The 23,628-nt window shown below is 41.3% G+C and overlaps 1 protein-coding gene and 4 non-coding genes across 5 annotated transcripts in view; all 5 read right to left on the bottom strand.

Moving 5' to 3' along the window:
• The window catches only part of LOC135462606 (uncharacterized), a 57,433-nt gene extending 34,766 nt beyond the window's left edge, over window positions 1-22,667 (bottom strand). Inside the window, exons 1-9 of the mRNA XM_064739830.1 lie at window positions 22,517-22,667; window positions 21,784-21,921; window positions 20,840-20,939; window positions 19,031-19,119; window positions 16,703-16,834; window positions 14,154-15,300; window positions 13,286-13,490; window positions 11,596-11,697; window positions 10,108-10,344 (exon numbers count right to left, since the gene is read on the bottom strand). Coding sequence (XP_064595900.1) covers window positions 10,108-10,344; window positions 11,596-11,697; window positions 13,286-13,490; window positions 14,154-15,300; window positions 16,703-16,834; window positions 19,031-19,119; window positions 20,840-20,939; window positions 21,784-21,921; window positions 22,517-22,549 — 2,183 coding nt within the window. The 5' untranslated portion in view covers window positions 22,550-22,667. The remainder of the gene's footprint in view (window positions 1-10,107; window positions 10,345-11,595; window positions 11,698-13,285; window positions 13,491-14,153; window positions 15,301-16,702; window positions 16,835-19,030; window positions 19,120-20,839; window positions 20,940-21,783; window positions 21,922-22,516) is intronic.
• Trnad-guc (transfer RNA aspartic acid (anticodon GUC)) lies at window positions 3,584-3,655 on the bottom strand. Its single transcript has one exon. It is a non-coding gene; the product is annotated as a tRNA-Asp (tRNA).
• On the bottom strand, window positions 3,935-4,006 carry Trnad-guc (transfer RNA aspartic acid (anticodon GUC)). Its single transcript has one exon. It is a non-coding gene; the product is annotated as a tRNA-Asp (tRNA).
• On the bottom strand, window positions 6,037-6,108 carry Trnad-guc (transfer RNA aspartic acid (anticodon GUC)). Its single transcript has one exon. It is a non-coding gene; the product is annotated as a tRNA-Asp (tRNA).
• Trnad-guc (transfer RNA aspartic acid (anticodon GUC)) lies at window positions 6,389-6,460 on the bottom strand. Its single transcript has one exon. It is a non-coding gene; the product is annotated as a tRNA-Asp (tRNA).
• Window positions 22,668-23,628: the final 961 nt, after the last annotated feature.

Below are 23,628 nucleotides of genomic sequence, written 5' to 3'. Positions count from 1 at the left end.
ACACATGGTTGAAATGATTGAAAACACTTTTAGTTACCCAACAGTCTAGAAAAAGATCTTTCTGGGATTCAAACCATAACACAGACAGAGCAACCGTGTTTATTAGTACAGATTTCCCCCTTAAAGTTAAGTATCTGCCGTTCCAAGAAGTTACATTTTTCTTCACGTTATTTAAAATCCGATTACTGTTCAGTTCGAGGTGATCCTTGCCGAAATGGATGCCACATATTTTAGTGTTGTCACAAACTTTAAATCAGGAACATCTCCCTCTTTCCATTAACCAATTTGAAGAACAGTGCTTTTTGCTACATTTAGTTTAGCACCTGATACGCTTCCACATTTTTCAGCTACACGGAGCACTTCTCGAACTGAAGTGGAGTCGGTTACAATGGCAGTGGAATCATCTGGATAGGCTTCGATCTTGGCCTGTTGACTTATGCCTGGCATGGGAACACCTTGAATGGTATCATTTGTTTTAAGAGCAGAAATAAAAGGTTCTAAAGACAATATGTACAATAACGGCAACAAGGCACATCCTTGTCGAACACCTCTAGATAATGTAAACATTTTGGTTATATGGCCTTTCACAATGACTGAGCTTGATATGACAGCATACAGTAACTTCACCCACTTACAAAAGCCTGAGCCAAAATTGAAATGTCCCAGACATTTCAAAAAAATTGACAAGTCAACACAATCAAAGGCCTTTAATTGTTCTACCAGGACACCACATGTCTGATTTTTAGAAACCACAGAATTCATTACACACCTGAGGCGATTACATAAAGCCCCTGAGATAATTTTATAATCGACATTTAACAAACTAATAGGCCCCCAGTTCTTAATGTTCTCTGTGTTGTCTGGATCCTGGCATAATAACGTTATCAGACCGTATCGCTGCGAGGAGGTCAGCGTTTCTTCTTCAAAACACAGGTTTGCGACATGTTTAAATAGTTTTCCAAAAATTGACCAAAACTCCACATAAAATTCTGCAGGAAAACCGTCAGAACCAGGAGACCAGTATTTATTCATATCTTTTACAACATGGAATAATTCTTCTGTCGGCCCACCCTCACACAGTAGTCTACTACTATCGCTTAACTTAGGTAAAGATGACAAAAACAGCTCTGCCTATCAACATCAACATCATGTTTGGAGTACGATTCGCTGTAGTAGGACAAAATACAGGACGCAATATCAGTTTGATTATTATGAGAAACAATCCTTGTGGCACAGGACACTTTTGATCATTTTCTTTCTTCCCCTTATGGCCTCGCGTCGATTGAAGTAACGGGTTGGTTTCTCACCCTGGTCAAAATGTACTGCCTTGGCCCAAATAACATCCCCACCGTGGGTTGCTTTCTGTAGACCATTGATTGCCTTATTTACAAGATCTGTCTGACCAGAGTTCAAAACTGGGTCTTGCTTACGATTATTTACATCCCTACATTCCGTCTTGAAATCGTCCCATTGATAAATTAAAGAGACATCATCATTAGAAACCTCAGTAAAGTGGGAAATAAAAACGGCTTATATTTTCTCGTTTAATTCTTTCTCTGCTAGCACAGATACATTGCACTTCCAATAAAAGACACAGTAAGCCCGTGACCAGGAAGACGTAACCTTGTCCGGGTGAATTTTCCTAAAAACATCAGATATATTGAAATCATTGTTTACAACCCCGATTTCGTCAACGCCGTCATTGCAAACATTCATCGTTGTATCCATTCTATCAAGCTGATTATTCTCTACAAAATTAAAATCACCGCCAAATAGCAGCAGCTTACTACCTCTCATGAGTACATCTAATGATGAAATAAACGATTTCCTCTTAGTTGGATTATCTGGTGAATGCACGCATATGAGGTTAAGGCTTGTGCCATTGATTTCGATCTTCACAGCCACATACCGACCGTAAGGGCACTTTGTTACCTTGCGGATTACACAATCCACCGAGTATCCAATCTCTAATATCTAATCTACAATCCTATTAGTACCATGTGCCCAAATATAACCACTAGGAATATTTAACATTTTTTATCATAATTATTCTCAAAATGGGTCTCCTGTAAAAATATGATGTCTATTTCATTGTCAAAAGTAAACTGCTTCACCTTAGACTGCTTAACAGAGTAAGCCATTGATGTTTAAACTACCAATTCTAACGCAAATTTGAGCAGACGTCATAAAAAAAATAGATAAACAGAAAATAGATGTACATACCCATGGTTACGGATTTGTAAACAACTATACTGTCCATAGATTTAATTTTTGCGGTTCTTCACCCTTGCACGACCGCAAGCCGCCATGGACTGCTTTCGTCGAAACTCCAGCAGGTGACATTTCAACTGAATCACAGTGAGACGTGTCCGGATCTGCACTTGGCGCCTTTAACTGCTCAGTCTTTTCTCTGTCGAATTTTACACGCTTTTGATCTATTTGTTTGTCTTCTTGGGAACCGTTGACTTGTACGCGCATATTTTCCGCACAGTCACTGGATCTTCCTCTAGATCGAGGTTTCCGCTGCCTTGACACCAGGGTCCAAACTTGCTTGTCATCGTCCTGATGTATCGACATGTGTTCACGAACTTTCGGTACCAACTTTCTCTTTGGGCTGAATATGGGACGTTTTGATGGCCTCTGCTCAACACTCGCGCACAGCACTCATCCACTCGGACAGATTTTCCCTGCGTACGTGGGTCAGTATGGGGAGAATCACCATCACAGTTCGTGCACCACATAGCCATGCACTCGAAGGCCCTTTGTGTGTGGCCTGGCCGCACTTACGGCACTCAAATACCTGTCCTGGACAGGTGAACATTACAACATCTCCCGCAAAGTTAATCAATTTCAGTACATAGCTACGTAAATGGCACCTAAAACGATATATCCGAATGCCCGTACGGACATGTTTGCTGTCGTCATCCGAAAAGGTAGGTTTTGTCATGTCAAGACATAAATTATAGGGTCTTAAAGCGGCCGTAATAATGTCATCGCACATTTCGTCCGGTGCCCAATGAACAGTCAGATTTATAAAGCTAGAAGAAGCAGGGGTAATTTTCCACTCCGTCTCATCCAGAGTGAATTTATCCATTTTCAGGAGAGCACTGTGAGCTGCCTGTGATGATACCCTAACATAAAACATCTTTTTCAAGTAATTCTTTTGAAAACCAATTCACGCTTCACGTCATTAACATTACTCAGTGTGGAAATATAAACCTCCGGGACTGCAGCGGAGAAAGCCGCAGTGTCGGTGCAATGTAGCCTCGGACAATGTCCGTGCAGGCCGGCTAGCAGGGTTAAAAGAAACTGGTTTCGACATCCTTAAATATCTCAGAGCCCGAGCCCCAAGAGCAAAAAATAATGTTACCGTTCTCCTCCTATCAGGTCTGTTGTCCGCACCACACTAAAATATACTCAGGGTATACAACGAAAAGTCCAGATGTCACAGATTTCCAAAGAGAGAAAAACAAAAAACCACTCTGTCCTAGCCCTCCTGGCTTCTAACACCACAATGCCTCAGCGGCATCTGGACAGATTGGCGATTTGAAACACCACGGAAGGAAAAAGTGATCTGTGCAATCTCCCCGGCGGGGAATCGAACCCCGGTCTCCCGCGTGACAGGCGGGGATACTCACCACTATACTACCGAGGATTGCGTGATCGACAGCAGGGATATTTGCAGGTAGGTTTTATCTCTAGCCAGTTTGCGCCTCTGATTTTGAAGTATTGATGATAAACTTGTCCTTTCTTTCGTCTACGACTTGGCTTTGCTGCACACTAGCGCAGTGAAAGTAATTGTCACTGTGATAAAAGATTCCATGTATAAAATGTGTGGCTAGACGATTTGGCAGGCACGTGTAGGACCCATCAGCGGCGACTGGACAGATTGGCGATTTGAAACACCACGGAAGGAAAAAGTGATCTGTGCAATCTCCCCGGCGGGGAATCGAACCCCGGTCTCCCGCGTGACAGGCGGGGATACTCACCACTATACTACCGAGGATTGCGTGATCGACAGCCGGGATATTTGCAGGTAGGTTTTATCTCTAGCCAGTTTGCGCCTCTGATTTTGAAGTATTGATGATAAACTTGTCCTTTCTTTCGTCTACGACTTGGCTTTGCTGCACACTAGCGCAGTGAAAGTAATTGTCACTGTGACAAAAGATTCCATGTATAAAATGTGTGGCTAGACGATTTGGCAGGCACGTGTAGGACCCATCAGCGGCGACTGGACAGATTGGCGATTTGAAACACCACGGAAGGAAAAAGTGATCTGTGCAATCTCCCCGGCGGGGAATCGAACCCCGGTCTCCCGCGTGACAGCGGGGATACTCACCACTATACTACCGAGGATTACGTGATCGACAGCCAGGATATTTGCAGGTAGGTTTTATCTCTAGCCAGTTTGCGCCTCTGATTTTGAAGTATTGATGATAAACTTGTCCTTTCTTCGTCTACAACTTCGCTTTGCTGCACACATGCACAATGAAAGTAATTGTCACTGTGACGAAAGATTCATGTATAAAATGTGTGGCTAGAGGGATTTGGCAGGCACGTGTATGACCCATCAGCGGCGACTGGACAGATTGGCGATTTGAAACACCACGAAGGAAAAAGTGATCTGTGCAATCTCCCGGCGGGGAATCGAACCCCGGTCTCCCGCGTGACAGGCGGGGATACTCACCACTATACTACCGAGGATTGCGTGATCGACAGCCGGGATATTTGCAGGTAGGTTTTATCTCTAGCCAGTTTGCGCCTCTGATTTTGAAGTATTGATGATAAAAGTGTCCTTTCTTTCGTCTACGACTTGGCTTTGCTGCACACTAGCGCAGTGAAAGTAATTGTCGCTGTGACAAAATATTCCATGTATAAAATGTGTGGCTAGAGGATTTGGCAGGCACGTGTAGGACCCATCAGCGGCAACTGGACAGATTGGCGATTTGAAACACTACGACAGGAAAAAATTATTTGTGCAATATCCCCGGTGGGGAATCAAACCAAGGTCTCACGCGTGACAGGCGGGGATACTCACCACTATACTACCGAGGACTGCGTGGTCGAGAGCGGGATATTTGCAGTTAGGTTTTATCACTAGCCAGTTTGTGGCTTTGTTTATGAATTATTGATGATAAGGGTGTCCTTTATTTTGTCTACGGCTCGGTTATGCTACACACATGCACAATGAAAGCAATTGTCACTGAGACGAAAGATTCCATGTGTAAAATGTGTGGCTAGAGGATTTGGCAGGCACGTATAGGACCCATCAGCGGCCACTGGACAGATTGGCGATTTGAAACACCACGGAAGGAAAAAGTGATCTGTGCAATCTCCCCGGCGGGGAATCGAAACCCGGTCTCCCGCGTGACAGGCGGGGATACTCACCACTATACTACCGAGGATTGCGTGATCGACAGCCGGGATATTTGCAGGTAGGTTTCATCTCTAGCCAGTTTGCGTCTCTGATTTTGAAGTATTGATGATAAACTTGTCCTTTCTTTCGTCTACGACTTGGCTTTGCTGCACACTAGCGCAGTGAAAGTAATTGTCGCTGTGATAAAAGATTATCACAGCGACAATGTGTGGCTAGAGGATTCGGCGGACACGTGTATGACCCATCAGCGGGCAACTGGACAGATTGGCGATTTGAAACACTACGACAGGAAAAAATTATTTGTGCAATCTCCCCGGCGGGGAATCGAACCCCGGTCTCCCGCGTGACAGGCGGGATACTCACCACTATACTACCGAGGATTGCGTGATCGACAGCCAGGATATTTGCAGGTAGGTTTTATCTCTAGCCAGTTTGTCGCTCTGTTTATAAAGTATTGATGATAAACTTGTCCTTTCTTTCGTCTACGACTTGGCTTTGCTGCACACTAGCGCAGTGAAAGTAATTGTCGCTGTGACAAAAGATTCCATGTATGAAATGTGTGGCTAGAGGATTTGGCAGGCACGTGTAGGATCCATTAGCGCCAACTGGACAGATTGGCGATTTAAAACACTACGACAGGAAAAAATTATTTGTGCAATCTCCCCGGCGGGGAATCGAACCCCGGTCTCACGCGTGACAGGCGGGGATACTCACCACTATACTACCGAGGATTGGCGTGATCGACAGCTGGGATATTTGCAGGTAGGTTTTATCCCTAGCCAGTTTTGTGGCTTTGTTTATGAAGTATTGATGATAAGGGTGTCCTTTATTTTGTCTACGGCTCGGCTATGCTACACACATGCACAATGAAAGTAATTGTCACTGAGACGAAAGATTCCACGAATAAAATGTGTGGCTATAGGATTGGCAGGCACGTATAGGACCCATCAGCGGCGACTGGACAGATTGGCGATTTGAAACACCACGGAAGGAAAAAGTGATCTGTGCAATCTCCCCGGCGGGGAATCGAACCCCGGTCTCCCGCGTGACAGGCGGGGATACTCACCACTATACTACCGAGGATTGCGTGATCGACAGCAGGGATATTTGCAGGTAGGTTTCATCTCTAGCCAGTTTGCGCCTCTGATTTTGAATTAATGAATGATTATGGTTTAACGCCACATCGGCAATATTTCAGCCATATCGTGGCGAGAACAAAGTGAAAACGCGAGACGGTTAAGGTTTTCCATATGATAATATGAACATCAAAAGTAAAACAAAAAGTACAGACATGTTTAAAATCGCATAAAAGAAAAAATAAGTTAAAATTCGAAAACCAGGATTATATTCTATATGTATATAACTGTTTATCTTTAAATATTTATGACAATTAAAATTTATATTTTATGATATAGGCCAATGACCTTCAAATAATTTATGACAACATCGCCAGTGATGTTGTCAAATAAATCATATATAATACTCTCTCCACGCCAGACTTACCGGCGGTTGCGGGGACCTACGGCTCCAATTCTATGACTAAGGAGAGAAACTTAAGTACTAAATCCCTTGTTACTTAGACAATATTTTCACCTCCCTATCGAAGTCGTTTTGACTTGTCCTTCCCCTACCCCTACCCCTCCCCCCCCTCCCCTCCACCTCCTAAAAAAATGTTTGGCTCAACCAGTCGCTGAGACGAAAGGCTCCATGATTCCATTAGATAAGCTTATCTAAAAGTCTGAGAAGCTTTTTTAGGGGCAAGGCACTGGACGTCATATTTTTGGCTCCGGCTACCCCGAGATTCTGACAGTGTAAAGCATGTACAAGTTTTTTCAGCACTTTCATGCTAGGCCACCTTACTTACTCAATACTAAGAAATGAAAACCAAGCGCTTCATATATCCTTTAACCACCTCATTTACAGCCACACCTGGAATTGCAGGTTACATCACTAACGATGCTACCTTATCCTTTCAAGACGAAGCCTTGAAAATTGACACAGGTTAGATTTGAACTCCTCTTGTTAACAGCGAGAAACATCAAGCCCATCACTCTGCAGAATTATCAAACACAACAAGACAGCTGAGGTGATTGTAAACATTAATGTGTAAAAGAAACACAAGGACTCTGTTAATCTGGAAGTAATACATGCATATCAATAATTATATTTCATTTCAGTATATTTTAAAAATCTAAACTTATTAACAAGTTCCAAATCTGACATAACATAAAAGGGGATCCTCTAAAAGCAATTTCCTGGTCAAAATAACTTAGTAATATCATTCACCAAGCTCAAGATTAAGAAATTCTGAACAATGTACATAATATTATGTACTGTATGAAAACTTATCATGTTACAGCTGGAAGCTAGCAGAGAAAGATCTTTCAAATTGACGCAATTCTCTATCTACACATAAAATCATATCAATAAATCCATTTCATAATAATGCTCTGATAAAAATATGAATAAGATGATTAAGATGATAAAACTGCCAGGCATAAAGTAATCCATGAAAAATACAAGCTGTATTTATCTACATGCAGTCATGTACCTAAAATATGCTGGGTCAATTCTGAAATAAGCGAGAGGGGTGAAGTGCCGCACTGTTCTCACATACACAGTTAAACAATGCTTTATACTGACGTTTCAGATTTCTCCGAGGTTACCCTTGGCCAAATTTTGTCATGGATAACATGGTATCACAGCATTCTTCATTTGAAAATCTGAAATCCCTGCAGTTACCTGCCCTTGTCAGAAATGCAGAAGATGGCAGTACAGCAGGTCACTTGGAGTAGCCAAAGAAATAACCAATCAATGCTGACAGATGAAAAGGTAAGGAATATGTTTGTCTGAAAACTTTAATATTGCCGTGAAAATGTACGACAGCTAATTTTAGTCTCAAACGTCTTGAAAAAAAAAAAAAAAAAACATCAACTGCATAACACGTGTTTTTAAAATGGAGCAGGTTCAATTTGATGTTGTTCTGGAGCTATCTGTGGCTTTATATAATTTAGCCGAAATTAACATCGAAGCAAACTTGGACCGATGCAGGAATGGTTATAAAATCATTTGTAACTAAGTGGGATTTTTATTAATCACTAGTCAACCTGAAACCAATTTCCACTGTTGCTTTGGGAAGGGAGGTAGGTCAAGTCCATCCATCTGGAGATGGTTAGTGCAACTCACTCTCTGTCCAGTTTTCTGCACCCATAAACCCAGCCCATGTCAAATAACCTCGTGCATCGCTAACAAAAAACAAAGAAAATCTATTTTCCGATCTGGCTCATCTATAATACAGCTTCTGTTCGCAGCAGAGTGGGATTGACAGAATAACTTTCTGACTGGATCTGGTTTATGGTGAGCAGACTAACGCATTACAATAATATCATTTTGGAAACATCTCAGAAAAAGGGCAAATTACCAGTGCTGCCATGATGAACTTTCACCAAACTTCAAACATTGATCTGTCAACTTTTCAGTTTTCCTACAAATGACATCACCTTATCAAACCACTAAGCTGTCAGCGAAGAAACGAAAAAAAAAAACAGTTCCACAATTCTTTGAGAAAACATATAGAACATGAGTCTGTTCAGGTGTGATGATGAACATACTATAACAGAGTTTGTTCAGGTCTGATACTGAAACACACTGTAACGGTATCTGTTTAGGTCTGATGTTCATCATGTTGTAACGGTGTCTGTTCAGGTGTGATGATGAACATACTATAACAGAGTTTGTTCAGGTCTGATACTGAAACACACTGTAACGGTATCTGTTTAGGTCTGATGATGAACATACTATAATGGAGTCCGTTCAGGTGTGATGATGAACATACTATAACAGAGTTTGTTCAGGTCTGATACTGAAACCCACTGTAACGGTATCTGTTTAGGTCTGATGATGAACATACTATAATGGAGTCCGTTCAGGTGTGATGATGAACATACTATAACAGAGTTTGTTCAGGTCTGATACTGAAACACACTGTAACGGTATCTGTTTAGGTCTGATGATGAACATACTATAATGGAGTCCGTTCAGGTGTGATGATGAACATACTATAACAGAGTTTGTTCAGGTCTGATACTGAAACACACTGTAACGGTATCTGTTTAGGTCTGATGTTCATCATGTTGTAACGGTGTCTGTTCAGGTGTGATGATGAACATACTATAACAGAGTTTGTTCAGGTCTGATACTGAAACACACTGTAATGGTATCTGTTTAGGTCTGATGATGAACATACTATAATGGAGTCTGTTCAGGTGTGATGATGAACATACTATAATGGAGTCTGTTCAGGTGTGATGATGAACATACTATAACAGAGTTTGTTCAGGTCTGATACTGAAACCCACTGTAACGGTATCTGTTTAGGTCTGATGATGAACATACTATAATGGAGTCTGTTCAGGTGTGATGATGAACATACTATAACAGAGTTTGTTCAGGTCTGATACTGAAACACACTGTAACGGTATCTGTTTAGGTCTGAAGTTCATCATGTTGTAATGAAGTCTGATCAGGTCTGATGCTCATCATGTTTTAACGCTGTCTGTTCAGGTCTGATGTTCATCATGCTGTAACAGAATCTGTTCACATCAGACAATGATCTTGCTGTAACCGCGTCTGTTCACATCTGTGTACAGAGACATCACACTGCTGTAATAAGTTAACTAATGCAACAGGCCGACATCTTGTCATGAAAATGATGAATTATCTCCCCTCACTTCAGGAAAAAAACATCTTCCAGCACTTTGCTTTCTTCAAGTTCAGCAAGACTTTCATCGTCGTCAGAGACCTCTCTGCGTGTCATCATGTAGCTGCTGTTTTTCAATACATAGTTGTCTCCCTTGGAATTCAAGCTGCTGTTGCGATGTGCAGAACTGTTTGAGGCCAGTGAAGTGTTGGCCTCAGATTCCAGCTTCTCTAAGATTTCCAGCACAGACAATCCTTTTTTGTCACCACTGAAGAACAAAAAAAGAAAAAAAAAGAAAACTGTAAACTTGACTTTTTTTCTTTCCCATGATAGAATGAATGAATGAATGCTTGGGGTTTCTTTTTGGACGTCATGGTGTTTGGGTGTAAAATATCAAATGTAATAACAAAAGTGATATCTTACTTAAGTGAAATGTCGCTCACTTTCATCAGTGAAGGAAATCCTGCCATTTCACCGCTATATAAATAATAATATCTGGTATTTTGTTTTCCCTTCTTCTGAAATTAAGGACGCAAGCCATGTTTCTCTAACTAACAAAAAAAAGCACAACTCTGCCTTCTTTCAGTTAGAGTTTTTGCCTGTGAATGGAACCTTTTGAGAATCCATTCAACAAGAACATTAGGTGTGTGAACATATAGTATGTCTTCTTTTGGCTGGGAAAGTCCATGCTGCCAAAGTGCTGCTGGCACTGAAGTATCATGCCGAAGACACCAGACATGACACCCCTCCCAGTCACATCATACTGACTCGGGACCAACCAGTCATGTCATACTGACTCAGGGCCAACCAGTCACTTCATACTGACTCAGGGCCAACCAGTCACGTCATACTGACTCAGGGCCAACCAGTCACGTCATACTGACTCAGGGCCAACCAGTCACGTCATACTGACTCAGGGCCAACCAGTCACGTCATACTGACTCAGGGCCAACCAGTGACTCAGGGCCAACCAGTCACGTCATACTGACTCAGGGCCAACCAGTCACGTCATACTGACTCAGGGCCAACCAGTCACGTCACACTGACTCAGGGCCAACCAGTCACGTCACACCGACTCTGGGCCCACCAGTCCTGTTTCCTTGTTCTAACCTCTCTGTACTGAGTACAAAGCGAGGTAGTAACAAGTACTATTGTTAAAGTCTTTGGTACAGTGTAATTCTTCAAACTTTTCGCATGTTTGCAGGATGTTTATTTATACATATCCTGAAGGCATTATTTTGTGGTGACTGATAAAATTATACTTTTTTGGAGGCCCTGAAACTGACTAATCCAACCAATGTGGTTTTGTTTCCAAAATCAAATTAAAAACTTGAATAAATTGCACTGAAAGTTGATCTTTAATATGAGAAAAAGTTGAGGAAATAGGGTAACCCCGCCCTGATTTGACTCTTGGTCACCCAACTTCAAGGTGGACACTCTATCATTAGTCCACCCAGGCAGTCAATACACCATCTGAGCAAAATATGAACCCTTAACATGTGACGACGGTCCATACTACCTGGTATTCAGGCTGGCTTTCAGGCTGGTCTTCTGACGATTGCTCATCAAGGGGAGGTTACCCTGTTTGGACGGTGAGCCACCAGGACTAGAGAGGATGTCTCTGGAAAGTGTGACAGACAGCAGCGCCGTTATTTTGGTTCTAGAACCACAAGATCCATTTTTTATAATTGTGTTTATGCAACAGCCGTGCATCGTTTATTGATTATCCACTTATTTATCACATTATTGCTACTTGAGAAACTGACACTTCATTGAGGGTTTTATGTGTGCAGGAAACTGAACAGAGCCCAGCAGAATCCGAAACCCATGACCATCTACAGGTTGCTGACAGCCCTTCCATGTAGAACTGCAAAGGAAGCCAGAATGAGCTGGACGAATGCGTGTCTGTTATTCTTCTGGGTCACTGTGCTGAGCGGGTAAGCTCCCAATGCTCTTCTGTGGTCAAATTTTTAGGTCATTTATGGTATTCTATTACAGGCACATTTTCTACTCTTTCATAATTTTTGGGACATCTGGTCAGCTCCTTTTTGACAAATTACATAAATTAACATCTCACGATGGAACACTGTCATAGAAGGTTACATCAACTTGATTTTGAACTATAAAAATCATCTTCACTTATTTGTGTGAAAGGTTTCCTTTATCAATTACTGTGACATTACCCACTACCACACAAAGAAGAGCCAATGACTTAAATTACACTTGGAAGCCCAATTTCTCACAGCTTAGAAGACTGAAGTTTTCCCCATTCAAGTCCCTGAGGCCCACTTATCTCCCTTGTGATTTATTTGATTTATTTATTTGATTGGTATTTTATGCCGTACTCAAGAATATTTCACTTATATGGCAGCGGCCAGCATTATGGTGGGTGGAAACCGGAGGAAACCCAGGACCATCCGCAGGTTGCTGGCAGACCTTCCCACATACAGCCAGAGAGGAAGCCAGCATGAGCTGGACTTGAACTCACGGCGACCACATTGGTGAGAGACTCCTGGGTCATTATGCTGTGCTAGCGCGCTAACAAACTGAGCCACGGAGCCCACCCTTTGTGATTAATGACATATCTATCTGGGGTTTGTCCCATTGTAATTTGTCCCATTGGGGTTTGTCCCATTGTAGTTTGTCCCAGTGGGGTTTGTCCCATTGTAGTTTGTCCCTGTGGGGTTTGTCCCATTGTAGTTTGTCCCAGTGGGGTTTGTCCCATTGTAGTTTGTCCCTGTGGGGTTTGTCCCATTGTAGTTTGTCCCTGTGGGGTTTGTCCCATTGTAGTTTGTCCCAGTGGGGTTTGTCCCATTGTAGTTTGTCCCTGTGGGGTTTGTCCCATTGTAGTTTGTCCCAGTGGGGTTTGTCCCATTGTAGTTTGTCCCTGTGGGGTTTGTCCCATTGTAGTTTGTCCCATTGTAGTTTGTCCCTGTGGGGTTTGTCCCATCGTAGTTTGTCCCAGTGGGGTTTGTCCCATTGTAGTTTGTCCCTGTGGGGTTTGTCCCATTGTAGTTTGTCCCTGTGGGGTTTGTCCCATTGTAGTTTGTCCCAGTGGGGTTTGTCCCATTGTAGTTTGTCCCTGTGGGGTTTGTCCCATTGTAGTTTGTCCCTGTGGGGTTTGTCCCATTGTAGTTTGTCCCAGTGGGGTTTGTCCCATTGTAGTTTGTCCCTGTGGGGTTTGTCCCATTGATGAAATGTATTAGTACCTGTCAACTGAGGTGTTCAAATGACTGTAACTTGCTGCTGCATTGGCACCCTTCGGCGACCCCACCGGTTGTCTTGGAGACATGGCGTTTGTCTCTGTAGCTGAGGTAGACATGGTGTCTCTCCTATCAGATTCCACGTTCATGGGAGAGGTTGCTGTGGAGACTAGATGTCCCCTGTGAGGAGAATGACTGGATTTAGGTGGGTCTGGAAAAAAAAAAAAAAAAAGGGTATCAGACCTGCACTTTGGTGTTTAAACAGTGTTAGTTTCTGATTTATACCTGGTTACTTTATACCTGGTTCCTTTTATCCTGTGGGAGTGTGGTTAATACTTATCTATGAGTTTGGTTGTTGTTGTTGAACATCATACTCAAGAGACGAAATCTTCACTTTTATTTATTTATTTATTTGACTGGTGTTTTACGCATACTCAAGAATATTTCACTTATACGATGGCGGCCAGCTTTAGGCTGGGAGGAAACGGGGCAGAGCCCGAGGGGAAACCCATAACCATCCACAGGTTGCTGGCAGACCTTCCCACATACGGCCGGAGAGGAAGCCAGTATGAGCTGGACTTGAACTCTTCACTTTTACTAGGCCTCTGAATTTAAAACACACATCACTCCTGTAACAAAATCTAGTTGTGCCACATTAACACAACTGATGTAGTCAAGAGTCGATTAACGAGTTCAAATCCCTGTCGCAGGACGGACTTTTCCAACATTTGTTACAAAATGACAGCTGCACGTCTACTGTACGTATCCTAGCCTTCACAGCTTTGTTATTACAGTGTTTGTGTCTACTAATACGTGCTTTTCAGCATTTACTCAGGTACATGTAACACTTCCTGTAACCAAAACTCTCACATACCTACGGCTTTGGCTGACTGTACCTCCGTTGGTAAATGGGAACTTTTCCTGGACAGGTTACCTCCCTTTATTTCCCCAACAGTTTGAAATCTCACTCTGTAATCAGAATTCAGACCCTGATCTGCCTTTGAGTCATCACAACTGAAATTATCTTCATCTGCAAGCGCCTTGTTGTCAATACGATGTCTGTCTGCTAACAGTTCATACATCTTCACTGGTCTCTGAACTTCCATCATATCCTCTCCATTAGGCCGGTTAGCCTCCTCTAATTGCACTTTAGGATGCCTTGACTGTAGCCTTTCATCATCAGCCAATGGGAACACACCGTTCTGTTCAAAATGGGCCAATCGTTTTGCTTGTACTATCTGCTGTTGGTGAAGCTGGTCACGTTTCACCTTCAACATTTCTTCCTGTTCTTGGAGGATTTGGCGCAATCTCTTCTGTTCCCCTAGCAATGCATTGCGCTGTGACATAAGCTCCTTTTTTCTCTGTTTTGAGCTCAATTTCCTGTAGTACTCCACAAAATCGGGGTCTGCAAACTTGTCGGAATTTCTCCGGACGACGTTCGGAGAATGAAATGGTCCACTGTCGTTGTCGTACTGATCCTCTGGAGCAAAATCCACTCTGTGAACCTGGCGTGTTTTACTGGCATGAACTTCTCCACTTGACGGATGTCTGCCCCGAAATGAATTTGCCAAATTGTCTCTTGTCATAAAACTACTGTCAGTTTGGAGTGGAAAATAATTATCAGCACTTGATGGAGATTTAAAGGACATTTCACCAATAATTTCTGAACTTTTCTGCGTACTTGACATAACCGGTTCTGGTAAAGGTCCGTGACTTTTATGCCTTTTGCTACTCGCTTTGCTGAGAGGTGGTGTTCGAAAACCATCCTTTTCCTTTGTCATTTGTTCCATTAAATCCAGTTGTCTAAAGTTATTTGACAGTCGATCTTGAACATTGGCCAACTTTTCGGTTTCAAGCCTTTGTAATTCATCTTTATGAGATTCCACTTCATCTTGACATGTTGGGGTATTGACCTTTGACCTCCTAGATGAACCTTTAAACTTGAACTCCTCTTCATCACTTTCAACATTTGGCTTCTGTCTAGGAATTTCATCAATACTTCTAGTTTTTGCTCGCCTTCTCTGAATTAAAATACAGAAAACAAAGAGTTCAAAATGATTTTGGTGACTGTGACAGTTTATAACACAGGTTACAGTTGTTATGAAGAGAAGTATACACAGTGACTTCTACTTTTGAATACTAAAACTCACCACTGAGTAACACTGACTACTGCTCCTACATACAGCTACTTCACACACTTCATCCCTCTGCGCCAAAACTCCCGATATCTATAATTATTGATATTTGATTTTACTCAAATATATCTACTTATTTATTTGACTGGTGTTTTACTAAGTACTCAAGAATATTTCACTTATACGACGGCTGCCAGCATTATGGGGGGCAGGAAACCTGGCACAGCCACGACCACCCGCAGGTTGTTGACAGACCTTCCCATGTACGGCCAGAGAGGAAGCATGCATGAGCTGGACTTGAACTCAATGCGTACTCAAGAACATTCCACAGATACAAGAGTTGTCAGGTTAACAGGTGGTGGAAACTGGGTATCGCCTAGAGGAGGTAACCTGGCATTGCCTAAAGGAAACTCCACATAGCCCATAGGAAACTTGACATACACAGAGGAAACTTGACATACACAGAGGAAACCTGATATACACAGAGGAAACTTGACATACCACAGAGGAAACCTGAGGAAAAAACTATACTCAATTTAGTTCTGGAGAACTGAATGTTGAAAAGAAAAAAAAAATGAGGGGAAACTGAATTCGCAGAGTTAATCTTTCAAAAACAAATTAAAAGCGTTTCCCAGGCAATTGGCCGTTACAGCATTGTAGACGGTCCAATTTCTGTTACCTAGCCAGTGAACATCAACACGCGTTACTGAGGCTCTTACTGAGAGATGGTGTCTTGGGTTATATGGTTAAAACACAGCACAGGTAATCTAAGTACAGTACAGCCGGATCCTGGCCAAATATCCGTGTAGGATCTGGACAAGATACATTTATCATGGGACCATCGTGGGCGTATGATGGCCGTGTGATTTTTACAGCAACCTGCAGGAGGTCGTGGATTTTCCCGGGTTTTCCTCCCACCGTAATACTGACTGCTGTCGTATAAGTGAAATACTCTCAAGTACAGTGTAAAATACACATACCAATCAAATAAATAAATAATAAATCAAAACACAATATGGACGCCCAACCAGGTGACCTAGAAAACCCAAGTTTGAGGAAACAAGCAAGTCCACGTCTGCAGGACTATCTTTGGAAATTTTGACATCAATTGGCTAAATGGTCTGGCTTCTATCTTTCCCCGAAAAAACTGAATAAATAATAAAAATAATAATCCAAACGGTTTCAGTAGACGTAACGAACGAAATGTGGCATGCAATAAATTCAGATGTTGGGAAAACTAGAAAAACAAAATCCCACAAAAGCTCCCCTAGCCAGCTGATAATCCTACCTGAGTTGTCTGCCCACAGATATCCTGGTCGCTCTCCTCCTCCGTGACTTCAGAGTATGGCGACTGGTCCCTGTCACAGCTTCCCTTCACACTCCTGTGTTTTGAGCTGAAACCTTTTCTCTCCTTTTTCTTCTGCAAGTACAATTGTCAACAACATCAAAACTATCATTAACAAACTGATTGTTAACTGAAAATCAACTTTCAGAAAAAACAGGACCACATGGAAGAGAATTGTTTTGTTTTTTTCTTTTTCATTCTGGCGTATGAAAAAAAGGGGCAGGGATTAAACATGAATTAACCTTGAGACAAAAATATAACAAGAATTCAGGTGAACACAACATACACCCCAACAAATGCATCTGTTTGAAATGTATAAAAGAATACCAGCAGCATTGTGGTGAGGTATAGCCCCTGAGGGGAATCTTCATGGGTGTTAATGATACAGTTATGTGGTGACCATGGCAACCGCGCAAGTGGACAAATGTGTCCACCACATATGAAAACTTTATACGCAAAACAGTTGGAGACGTAGACCAGAGACAAAATCATTTTTATGATGGTTACCATGACAACTGCGAAAGTAGACAAATGTGAGTCATGACACATCGTCATCTGTGAAACTACATGTATGAATCCACCAAAAATTAAAACTCTGCATGAAAAGAAGTTGGAGTTGTTGCCCAGACACCAAATCATATCTAGTTACATACTAATATATAAGGCAAATTTCTATCTGATTACCATGACAACCACAAAAACAGACAAAGGTAAGTTTCGACACATCATCACATGTGTAACTATGGATCCATTAAAAAATAAATCTCTATGTGGAAAACCCCTGGAGTTACAGCCCGGACATGAAATTATATCTACTTGAATAGCACAGGCCACATAGGGAAATGGCAATCTGGTTACCATGCCAACCGTGGAAATCGATAAATGTGAGACGCAGCACATCGTCGTCTGTGTATGTATGTATCCACCAAAAATTAAAACTCTATGTGGTAAACTGGGAGTTATAGCCCTAACGCAAATACGAACAGAGAGACAAACAAAAACACAATACACTTCATGAAAAGCCCAATAAAAATTTAAACGAAAGCCCTTTTTGGAGAATGGGGGTGCCTCCAGCAAATACATTTACAATGGCCCTAAATGATGGCCCACTTTGTGTTGCTCTTACCATCAGTCTGAGATGCACAGACAGGCACTTTCTGGATATTTCCTTCTTCTAGATCGTCGCTGAATTTGCTTCTACGTGATTTGATTGTTGTTTATTTCACTGATTTTTTATTTCAGTTTTCTGTTTTTTACTTTATTATTAATATTTTTCTATACCTTGATTGTTGTTTAACTCCATACTTAGCTTACCATTACACAATGATAAATTAGCAGATAATTTGAGGATGAAACCAGAGATCCCAGAGTAAACCTGCCTCCTAAACCATTCTCAGACAAGCAATTTCCAAGGTGGAGAAAATATGAAAATGACATAAAATCAGAGTAAAGCGTGCAAAAAGTTATTCCTAAATGTGGTCTTCAATATTTTTCCTGAAGGAGGAAAAGACATTTGAATATATGAGTGAAATATTCTTGAGTACGACGTAAAACACCAATCAAGTAAATAAATAAATAAATCCTTATTTAGAACATTATTATGCAACAACGATGAATACCAAAAGTTGGTCCCAAATACCCACCATACAAAAATATTTTCAAATACCCTTTTCCCTTGAAAAAAAAATCCAAAAAAATATTAAAGATCATATTTGCAAATAAGTTTTGGCGCTCTTTCATCTTATTTTGGCATCATTTTTATGTTTTCTTCTCCTTTCAAGATAACCATTTCCTCCAGTGTTACCAGTGTTACCAATATGACATGTTACATGCACAAATACCCTAATTTTTCTAATTTTTAGGAAAGGTATTAGTAGTGCTGAAAGCAACAAAATACATTTCTGTTACAGTTTTTTTTTTTTTTGTTTTTTTTTGTTTCGGAAAAGTGAAGATGTGAATTTGTTGTTCTTTAGATGGACTAATCATGTGAAGAAAAAGAACCTGCAACAATAACATGTCTAATGGCTAAGAGGCAGGCCTGGTGTTCCGAAAATGAGAAGAATTGGGACAGCCATGGACAGAACTGGCAAGGATCGGTGGTTTACTTTGTTTATATTCATATTCCCTTCTATGGCCAATTTACAAAGGTTTATTTTTCCTTCTGTGGCCAATCTGACAAAGGTTTATTTATTCTTCTGTGAACAATTTGCCTAAGGTTAATTTTTCCTTCTGTGGCCAATTTCGCAAAGGTTTATTTTTTGGACACGTTACCTTATCACCAGCCTGCTGTTCCTGCTCCGTCAACTTCTGTTGGTAGACAGTGAGGGCTTGCTGACACAGCAGTAGCTGTGCCTGGATGGCTGGAGAGAGATTAAGGGGAGATAACCCATGCACAACTTGGCTTAGAGCATAGTGATAAAGTCAAGTGACTGCCATTTCTAGGTCTCACTTGCAGAAAGGTGCATGTCAAGTAACAAAACATGATCTACTGACAAGAGGATCCCTCCAAGAGCAAAACGAAACTTGTTGATCTATCAGCGGAAAATATAGGCTCAAAATCCCTTCCATTAACTGGTACCCAAATTCTTATTTATCTATTTACTTGACAGGGCTTTCGTGCCATACTCGAGATTCCCTAATTCAAAACTGCCGAGGATCCCCAAATTCCAGCCTTGGTGTCTCATTCATACCGACAAGTTTCTTCAAACTTTTGAATTTATTTGATTCCTGATTATAGTACCCCAATTTGTTAACATTTTAGCAAATGAGAAAGCACCTTTCAGGGTAATTTATGCATAGTTACAATTTGATTTTGGAGCAAAGAACTACATTGGTTGACTTGACTAATTTCAGGGCTTCACAAATAGCACGATGTCATCAGTTTACACAGAATAATGTTTTCAGAATATGTCTGAATAAACACCTTGTAAACCCAAGAAAAGTTTGAAGAATTACAGTATGTAAACATTACTCATCATTATTCATTATTAAGTCTTCACTGATACCCACATTTAAATAAATGAGTGATTATGGCTTAACGCCACTTCCGCAAAATTTCAACCAGATTTTGGCACACCCACATCTGAGAACTGGCATGTCCTGGTATGCCAGATACAAACCCACATTTGAGAACTGGCATGTCCTGGTATGCCAGATACACACCCACACCTGAGAACTGGCATGTCCTGGTATGCCAGATACAAGCCCACACTTGAGAACTGGCATGTCTGGGTATGCCAGATACATACCCACATCTGAGAACTGGCATGTCCTTGTATGCCAGATACAAACCCACATCTGAGAACTGGCATGTCCTGGTATGCCAGATACAAACCCACATCTGAGAACTGGCATCTCCTGGTATGCCAGATACAAGCCCACATCTGAGAAATGGCATGTCCGGGTATGCCAGATACAAGCCCACATCTGAGAACTGGCATGTCCTGGTATGCCACATACATGTATAAACCCACATCTGAGAACTGGCATGTCCTGGTATGCCAGATACAAACCCACATTTGAGAGCTGACATGTCCTGGTATGTCAGATACAAACCCACATCTGAGAACTAACATGTCCTGGTACGCCAGATACATACCCACATTTGAGAACTGGCATGTTCTGGTATGCCAGATACAAACCCACATCTGAGAACTGGCATGTCCTGGTATGCCAGATACAAACCCACATCTGAGAACTGGCATCTCCTGGTATGCCAGATACAAGCCCACATTTGAGAACTGGCATGTCCGGGTATGCCAGATACATACCCACATCTGAGAACTGGCATGTCCCTGGTATGCCAGATACAAGCCCACATCTGAGAACTGGCATGTCCTGGTATGCCACATACATGTATAAACCCACATCTGAGAACTGGCATCTCCTGGTATGCTGGATACAAACCCACATCTGAGAACCGGCATGTCCTGGTATGCCACATACATGTATACACCCACATCTGAGAACTGGCATGTCCTGTATGCCACATACATGTATACACCCACATCTGAGAACTGGCATGTCCTGGTATGCTGGATACAAACCCACATACTCAAACTTAAGAAAACAAAAGGATACTTTGTCTTTCATTGAGAACAGATTCCTGTTGTTCCAACAGCTTCAGAATCTCTTTTTCAAAGTTGATTCTTTCCAGGTGCATCTGTTCCACAGCCTTTTTCTTTCTCCTCACCAACTCTGTTGAAATAAATGAAACAAAGACTATGATCGGATTGTAGACAAACTAACAATATGCTCTGACTTGATACCAAATCATTTATTTGTTTGACTGGTGTTTTTATGCCAGGCCTGTGGGGATCACTCAAAATCAGTTCGCAACTTCTTACACTTTACAAAAATGGTTTTTACATTGAGTAAATTATATATATATGTGCATTCAGAAACAATTTATGAATTTCCTTGTCGCTTAAAGCCATCCTCATAAATTTTCCACAATACAATGTCCAGTTTTATGGGTGGAGCAAATTGGTGTGTCCAGGGGAAACCACCCAACCTTTAAAAGGCTTAATACAAAACAACACTGCTGATGTGATTTTTCATAGTATATGTAAATATATGCACCATATAACATTGATGGAAGACACTGAAGTGGTCTTCAATGATGTATTTTTTATTTGATTGGTGTCGTCAGTCGTACTGAAGAATATTTCACTGATGCAACGGTGGCTGGCATAATGGTGGAAGGAAACTGGGCAGAGCCTGAGAGAAACCCACGTCCTCCACAGATATTCAATGTAGTAAGCATGCTGCCACTAGGTTAAAGCACAGGCTGTAGAGTTAAAATTTAGCTCCCAGCTCCAGTGTAATGCGAATTCTCGTGACATTTCTGTTAAAAAAATGGCGGTCTGAAATGCAAAAGTGACTTATTAATGTATTCCAATTTTGAAGGGAGTATTTTTTATGCAAATCAAGACCTGTTTGTTGATCAGGTAGTACATGTGAATGAACAGTTCATTTACTCCAATTAGTTACAGTTAATACAGATGTTTACCAATGGTTAGAGCCTTGCTCTGTACTAACTTAGCCAGTTCCTTGATGAGGTTAGCAACTCTCTGCTTGTCTTCCACACACAGATCTTTCAGAGAAGGTTGTCGGCTGTGACCTTCCGCTGACCCCTCCATGGACTTTGTTGACCCAGGTATCTGTAAAGTTAACAAATCCTGACACTATACTGTGATATTCAGAACCATTAATATGACCAGCATCAAGCTAATTCCTCAACCTTTTCACATACCAAAAAAGCAACTTTTCATGAATTTTTTGCACATTATTGTCTTTATTTATTTATTTGATTGCTGTTTTACGCAGTCATACGTTTAGCCAGAGGAGTGGTCTCAGTGTCTTTTTGAGATGCTCTGTTCTGTCAAAATTAACATGGGAGATATAGGGAAAATAGGAGGAAAATCGCAATGAGAGGGCCTGATTTCAAATTCTGCCTAAATCTATATATACTCAATGATATTTGATTTATACGACGTCGACAAGCATTATAGTAGTCTGTATCTAGTGCAAGATAACCTGATAACAGCCTCATTTGACTTGAATCATCGCTGTCCCTTCTCCACAATGCTCTATCTTCTGCATTTCTAGTGCATGACTTAAGATACCTTGATTACACGTACTTTCACCTCGTCCGTTTTTATTGTCTTGTGTGATAGCTGTGGTTTAGTGAAGTGTGGTTACTTTTTCTGCAATCATACCAAGCCTGTTGTATGACAATATTTTAAAACAGCTCACATTTTTTTTAACACTGCTTTTGGGTGGTTTCATGTCAGCTGGTTGTGGCCTTAACCTCTTGGATTCCACCTCTGGTTTCTGAACTTTGACCCTTGCCTCTCTTGTTTTCCATTGGTTAATTCTGTAAGGTCTCCTGTTGCCAACATCAGTCACACCTACAAAAAGAATTCATCCCACCACTGATCACTAAATTGACTTGACAATAAACTGTTACACTGATTGATCAATTGATATAAAAAAACTAACATTATAACAAGTCTGATGAACTCATTGATCAACCAGCTAATCTTTCTTGAAGCCCTCTCATTGACACGTCCACTCATTGACACGTCCACTCATTCAAACATCCACTCATTCACACATCCCCTCATTCACACATCCACTCATTCAAACATTCACACATCCACTCATTCAAACATCCACTCATTCACACATCCACTCATTCACACATCCACTCATTCACACATCCACTCATTCAAACATCCACTCATTCACACATCCACTCATTCAAACATCCACTCATTCACACATCCACTCATTCAAACATCCACTCATTCACACATCCACTCATAAAAACATTCACTCATTCACACATCCACTCATTCAAACATCCACTCATTCACACATCCACTCATTCACACATCCACTCATTCAAACATTCACACATCCACTCATTCACACATCCACTCATTCAAACATCCACTCATTCACACATCCACTCATTCAAACATCCACTCATTCAAACATCCACTCATTCACACATTGCCAGCAGCCTGCTGGTTGTAGGTTTTTCCTCCCACAATAATTCTGGCAGTTGTTGAGTATTCTTGAGTATGCCATAAAACACCAATCAAATAAATAAATCAAAATCTCTCACACATCCTCTCATTCACACATTCACTCAATCACAGAGACACACTGAACATTGAAGAAATAATAAATAATAAATACCCAATGTTGAGGGAATTAAAATTAACATCATCAAACATTGAAAATTTTGGATCAGAACCTTTAATGTTTTTCTAGATATGGCCCTGGTTAACATAAAATAGTATTAAGAGTGAAATTTTCCCATTAATTTATATTGTTCGATTGGTGTTTTACGCCATATT

This window comes from Liolophura sinensis, chromosome 2, assembly GCF_032854445.1.
Source record: "Liolophura sinensis isolate JHLJ2023 chromosome 2, CUHK_Ljap_v2, whole genome shotgun sequence".
NCBI classification, from domain to species: domain Eukaryota; kingdom Metazoa; phylum Mollusca; class Polyplacophora; order Chitonida; family Chitonidae; genus Liolophura; species Liolophura sinensis.
This window is presented reverse-complemented; position numbering and strand designations above follow the sequence as displayed.